The following is a 6,682-nucleotide window of genomic DNA, read 5'->3' on the forward strand; positions in this document are numbered from 1 at the left end:
ACATATTTTTTTGATAAAATACGTAAATAACATAAAATTTACTGTCAATATACAAAAAAACATAAAATATTATAAAACAAATAATAAAAAAATAATAAAAATAAAGACAGGAAGAAAGACAAATAAATAAATAAATTGAAAAAGTAAATAAAGAAAAACAAATGAAAAAGGACAAACAAATTAAAAAATGAAAAAACTGAAAAACAAATAAAAAAAATCAAGAAAAGGAAGATGGAATAGGCATCAGAATAGAGGAGCAAAATAGGGTGTTAGAATCTTTTGATGTTAAATTATTTAGCTCCAGTAAATTTGTTAAAGCTCTGTTTCTTTTCAAAAATCGTAATATTTTTTTACATTTTAAATTATTTTCGTATTTTATAAAAAAATAGATCATTTAAATTAGTTTTATAAAAAAGGCATCTATTCTCCCTTGTTGCTCGCGCCTGAGAATCAGTGACACTCAATAGTTTGTGAAGAATCACAATAGAAAATCGATGGAAAAACTTTGCAACTTCAATCACCAATTCGTCATTGTTCATCTGCTACTCTTTTCTTCACTTCTAAGCTTCACAAATCCAACACCATCCCCGACCCAAGATGAACAATCCCAAATCATATCAAGGTTCCAAGAATACCTCCGAATCAACACATCCCAACCATCCCCGAACTATAAAAAATCGACCCAATTCATCCTATCCTTAGCCGAATCCCTTTCTTTAGAAACCCAAGTCATAGAGTTCGTCCAAGGAAAGCCGCTCGTTATCCTCAAATGGCCAGGCTCCGACCTTTTCCTTCCTTCTATCTTACTCAACTCCCACACCGATGTCATCCCTTCTGAGCGTTCGAAGTGGGATTATCATCCTTTCGGTGCCCACATCGATGAAAATGGTAATATATTCGCTAGAGGCTCCCAGGATATGAAGTGCGTGGGCATGCAGTATATGGAGGCTGTTCGTAGGTTGAAGGCTTCTGGGTTTCAGCCAAAACGGTCACTTTACTTGTCGTTTGTCCCTGATGAAGAGATTGGTGGCCATGACGGTCTTGAGAAGTTGGCTCAATCCGATGTTTTCAAGAATATGAATGTTGATATTGTGCTTGATGAAGGTGAACCAGATTTTACTTTTTAAAATTTATTAAAAAAATTGTAAAACCATGTTTTGAAATGGCTGATATAGTTAATAGTTAATAGATTGGTGGGCAATGCTTCTTGTTCGTTATTGAGCTTGCCGGTGAGGACCTGAATTTGTAAGTACAATAGTTGGGACTTGGGTATTTGTAGATATTTATTTAATTTTTTTCAGATAATATTTGTATTTGGGTACTTTAGTAAGTGGATTCGGAATGGATGTGGATATTAATGTTCCTATATCCATTATCTGAATCTGTTTTGGGGAATAAGGGATTTGGATATCCAAACTATTTAAAAAATTTTATTTTAAACAAGTATTTGGACTTACTAAATACTGATCTTAGCGGATTTGGATATCTTAGTTATATTTGGATTTGCTGCGGATAGTAAACAGATTTAGATTTTAAAGCAAATTTGCGGGTTTGAATTTTATTGACATTGCAGATATCTGATCCGCTAGTTGGCCGTATATCTGTTAGTGATGATAACATAATGTTGTTTTGAGGAACAGGGTTGGCTTCACCCAATGAGAATTACAGGTTATTCTATGGAGAGAGGATGCCGTGGTGGCTGGTGATAAAGGCTACTGGAGCTCCTGGACATGGGGCGAAGCTTTACGACAACAGTGCAATTGAGAACCTTTTCAAGAGCATTGAGAGTATCAGGAGGTTCAGGGCTTCGCAGTTTGATTTGGTCAAAGCTGGTTTGAAGGGTGAAGGAGAAGTCATTTCGGTTAACATGGCCTTTCTGAAGGCTGGCACGCCTTCTCCCACAGTAAGTCTCTGTAAATTTAGATAATTAGTTGCTAAAATCTTTGCTTGTTAAAGTCCTTGTAGTTAGTTTACATGCATTGCTATTAGTTATGATTTCACTAGATATTTTCTTAATAGTATAGCTTCAGATATTTATCATAAAAGCACAGAAGATAACCAAATTTTTGCTCATGTCTCAGGAGCAGTCTATAACCATACTTGTCACTTGGCTTTGACGCACTAGAACTTTAAGAGCCCTAATGAGCTTATACCGATTCCTTTCCTCAAACACTTTGGAAAATTAAAGAAATAGATAATCTTTCTTTTAAAAAACAAAATGTTAGTGTATGAATCTTTATACAAGACATGAGGAGCATATACTCTTTGACAAGTAATATGAAGCATCTCATGAGGCTTTTACTGGATATGAAATGTTAGTCATGCACATTGATGGAATAGAAATAATTTCCTAGTGACTCAATAGTGGATTTTCTTGTGTCAATTTGATGTCTTTAACAGTAATTATTAAGTATTAAACAGTAAACTTGGCATCTAGGTCCACTTTGGTACCTATACTGTTTCTTGGTTCCACTTTGGTACCTGAACTGGGCAACTAGGTCCATTTTTGTCCCTAAATTTGGATTTCCTCAATATCTAATGATGTGGCATAATCTCAGAGTGCCATGTTATCAAACTTTTACATTTTTCAAGTTCAAAGATCAAAATGGATCTAGTTGTCAAGTTCAGGTAAGTTCAGGTACCAAAGTGGATAAAAAAAAGTGAGGTTCCAAAATGGACCTAGTTGCCAAGTTAGGGATCAAAAATTGCATTAACCCTAATAAATATGTTAAGTATATATCAACATGGAAAGCTGTGGCTTGATTGCATTGTTTCATTGAAGATGGAAAACAATGTGCATTAATCTATGTTCCATAGTTCCTTAAAGCACTCGGTTGCTAGAGGAACTAAAGGACTAAGCTTTCTGTTTTAGCCTACCTTTCTCCTTTCCGTTACTGCACACATTCATTCTGCTGGTCTATCATCAATTTTGTTGCCATTTTGCATTCATGGAAAAAAAGATAGTTATATATGTAATATCTATCTCAAACATACGTGGGTTCTTTTATATTTTTCTGCCAGGGTTTTGTTATGAATTTGCAGCCGTCTGAAGCAGAAGCTGGTTTTGATATTCGAATACCACCAACAGTTAATGCAGAATTCTTGGAGAAACGGATAGCTGAGGAATGGGCACCTGCTTCTCGAAACATGTCATTTGAGGTAGAGCAAGTGAAATACTTCTCTCTTAGAAAAAAATGGCATTCTGTAAGAATAAAAGGGTGGTGTACTATGTTTTTGGGATCTGTTAGTACAAAATTTCATGGCATCCTGCAATATATTTCTTGAAATCAATATGATTATGTCCTGTGGTTTGTTCAATATTTTGTTCTGCTCATACTGTCAGTTATATGACCTTAAACGCATCCCCTCTCCCGCTTTTTGAAGATAGTGACACTCGTCAACTTGTATCGATTTGATATCATCTGAGTCACTGTCTAAATACAAGATCAGTGCATTCCAGGGGAAACAAAGGCGATAAATATTAGGAAAAGAAAAAAGCTGCCCACTTGTATGAGTTTCTCATGGTGTGTTGCTGTTTGTGTGATACCGAATTGCTTCCTGAACTAATTATTTCTGTCTGCAGTTTAAGCAAAAGGGTTCTACGCAAGATTACCGGGGAAGGCCACTCATAACTGCTACTGACAGGTCGAATCCATGGTGGGCTTTGTTGGTAGAAGCTATCAAGAAAGCTAATGGAAAGATTGGGAAGCCAGAGATTTTTCCCGCTGCTACAGATTCTCTTTATTTTCGGCAACAGGGCCTGCGAGCTATTGGTTTTTCACCTATGGCTAACACTCCTGTTTTGCTTCATGACCATAATGAGGTACATCTTGTATTATTATCGTTATATGTTAATGTGCATGCTTGCATATTTATGCACACTCACACAAAGTACTGTTAACCCCAATTAGGCGCCTCTTGCATTAGTATTGTCATATTTATGCTTGCATCTTGTATTACAAGTGCAGATAGCCGAAACCTATAGTACTCTTTAACCACAAAGGACTCGTCATTGAGGATTCAAGAAGTTACAATTTTTTGTCATATGCACATTTGGATCCCATCTCTTGCAACTTGCAAGTGGTATATATGATGGAAAATGGATTATGAGCATTTATACACTTTTTCCTCTGATATAGAGTAGAGTATAGAATCAATACACATTATGACCATGTTGCTTGGACTCTTCATTTGTTTTTTGAAATTCCCATGTCTAACACATGGATATGGGGATATAACTTCCAAGGATCCTCCAAATACATGACAAAACATAAAAAGGACTAACCTTGCTCATGTTGGATACATAACCATATCCGACACTCAAACCCGAGTCCAAGTAACTTAGCATTTTAATGAAGGTTGACAGAGATGATCTACCGTGTGAATACAAGTATGTGATACAAGAAGAACTAGAACTCCCTTCAGTTAACATTCACTGCCAAAATGTGATCTGAGTATCTAATTGTTGTCTTTTCTACCTTACTGCAGTTTCTAAACCAAGCTGAGTACTTGAAAGGAATCGACGTATACGAGTCCATTATTAAAGCATATACATCATATATCCCACCTGGAAGAGATAGCCTTTCGAGAGACGAGTTGTAAAAGGGTTAGCACGGTTGGGTACCTTCTTCATCGAGTGATAACTCTTAGTTTTTCTTGCTGCCTCGAAGTATACCATAAAGGGAGTGGAGGTAATGTTATCCTAGAAATGTATCAATAGCAGTGGAAGCAGTTCATCATGTTACTTATGGATGGTGGGTTATTTGAATGTGCCCTGATGACATGTGCCTCGTTTCCTTCTTTGTTGTAGCGTTTTCATTTTTCATAGTTCCTTGTCAAAGTTCTACTTGGTGGTTGAATAATGGAGTTTGAGATGAAATGACTCCTTTAAACATTATAGTGCTTTAGGTTCAAAGCCCATCATGTACATTTTTCTAGAATTCACTAAGAATTCACTAAGTTCCTAGCAGTGCTTGTTATTTAATAAAAGAAATGGGTTTTCGGCAATTTCACAATTGAGTTAGGATCTGGTTGATGAGTGACACTAACTCTGTCAGCCCTTTAAATAATAGTATAGGTACCAATGATTTATTTTAGAAGAACATCTGATATTTAGGTCATCATCAAGATGAGCTATGAAGAACTATTGACAGTAGATTGGTCAACCAATGGGTCGGGTTGGCTTTAGATTTGAAAATCCTTTGTCATTATGGATTTGTCAATCATTTCAAGTTCAAATTATTTCGTGTTTGGGTTGTTTTAGGTTTAGGGTGACCAATGATTTATCTTAGTAGAACATCTGATATTTGGGTCATCATCAAGATAGCAATGAAGTATTGACAGTTGAGCTGATTTTAGTTTGGGTCAATCTGAATCGGATTAATTCAGATTTGTCAATCATTCCAGGTTGGGGTCGTTTCTGATTTAGGGTGTTTTTGGTTAGAACCATTAGACTTTTTTGGGTTGAGTCATCTTAGGTTCAAGTAATTTCAGATTTGCGTTGACTTTTTTTTTTATAAAAAAGAGGTTGGATTAGGTTCAGGTTTTAGGTTTAGGTCAGAGAGGAGAGGTCAAATTGGCAAGGTTTAATTACTATGAATCTATTACCTGTTAGTAAACATAGATTCGGAAGCAATAAAGATGGGCAGGACTTATGGATTAAAGTTAAACAGGGGTGCCTAGCTTGTAAGTCTTTCCAAGGATATCACAGCTGCAAGTCTTAGGTAATAACGGTTAGGTTCAGTCGGGTTTTTTTATTGTATATTTTGATCCGTTCATCATAATTCGACTCAGTTTTTTTTTTTCATTTAATTTTTCATTTTTGTATTTTTAGATTTATTTTGACAAAATGAACTTAGTTTTTTGGCTTTTGTAAATTATTTCACAAAAAGTTGAAGTTTTTTTTTTTAAATATATCTAGAAAACAATCAATTATCAAGAAGTTTAAATTATTTTCACTATTTTAAATGTAAAATATTTTTTATATCATAAAAAATAAAATTAATTATATATTAAATAAAAAATAGAATTTAATTTAATTTTGGGTAACTGTGGTTTTTAAATTTGTTTTTCATGAACCATCTAAGCACTTCAATTCAAGTCAATTATCAATTTTTCTTAGATTTAGATGCAACCATAGCATTCCCTTCATGGATCAATCTCTTGGCATTTCTTTTTAGGCTTTTCGTATTTCTATAGTTTCATTATATTCTGATTAAAATTGAAGTTAAATTGAAATAAAATTATTTTTTTTGTGTTTGTTTTTTTCAGTCACAAAACTTGAATTTGGTTTGAACTCAAGGGATCGAGTTTGAACCCAAAAAGGTGACAGAGGTGGACAGCCATTAGGGTTGGAGGGCCTTGGCCTTCTAAATTTTTGAAATTTTTTATTGTATTAATTTTTTTGGGTAAAGTACAGTAATAGTCATTAAAATTTGATTAAAATGACAAACAATTACTATACTTTGAAAAATTACAACTCAATCACTAAATTTTAGAAAAAATAAGAAACCAATCCAAATAAGCATTTTCCGTTACGTATGTAGTGGAAAGCTGATTTGTCATTTAATTGGGCATGTTGGCATCCTAGTTGTAATTTTAAACGACTCCAATTTAAGAACCCTAACTGGACAATAGAAGAAAAAGAGAAAAAGAAAAAGAAGAAGAAGAAGAGAATAAATGG

The 6,682-nt window shown here is 34.5% G+C and overlaps 1 protein-coding gene across 3 annotated transcripts; it reads left to right on the top strand.

Moving 5' to 3' along the window:
• The first annotated feature begins 243 nt into the window (after nt 1-243).
• On the top strand, nt 244-5,007 carry LOC107894009 (aminoacylase-1). 3 transcript variants are annotated; one of them, XM_016819186.2, is made up of 6 exons: nt 333-1,104; nt 1,641-1,903; nt 3,022-3,159; nt 3,584-3,823; nt 4,489-4,624; nt 4,797-5,007. In XM_016819186.2, the coding sequence occupies exons 1-5, from the start codon at nt 495-497 to the stop codon at nt 4,600-4,602; spliced, it is 1,365 nt and encodes a 454-aa protein (XP_016674675.1). In that variant the 5' UTR covers nt 333-494; the 3' UTR covers nt 4,603-4,624; nt 4,797-5,007. The 3 variants fall into 3 exon arrangements, with proteins under 3 accessions (XP_040940903.1, XP_016674675.1, XP_016674676.1); XM_041084969.1 differs by having other exon boundaries at nt 244-1,104; nt 4,489-5,007; XM_016819187.2 differs by lacking the exon at nt 3,022-3,159 and having other exon boundaries at nt 4,489-5,007.
• Nucleotides 5,008-6,682: the final 1,675 nt, after the last annotated feature.

Source organism: Gossypium hirsutum, chromosome A13 (assembly GCF_007990345.1).
Source record: "Gossypium hirsutum isolate 1008001.06 chromosome A13, Gossypium_hirsutum_v2.1, whole genome shotgun sequence".
Taxonomy (NCBI): Eukaryota; Viridiplantae; Streptophyta; class Magnoliopsida; order Malvales; family Malvaceae; genus Gossypium; species Gossypium hirsutum.

What these genes read in the sequence shown, in the direction of transcription:
- LOC107894009 (XM_041084969.1), top strand. Translation starts at nt 495, where the DNA reads ATGGAAAAACTTTGCAACTTCAATCACCAATTCGTCATTGTTCATCTG. An exon ending in CTGGCACGCCTTCTCCCACA is followed by an intron (nt 1,904 to 3,021) that starts GTAAGTCTCTGT and finishes TTTTTCTGCCAG; the next exon opens with GGTTTTGTTATGAATTTGCA. An exon ending in TGCTTCATGACCATAATGAG is followed by an intron (nt 3,824 to 4,488) that starts GTACATCTTGTA and finishes ACCTTACTGCAG; the next exon opens with TTTCTAAACCAAGCTGAGTA.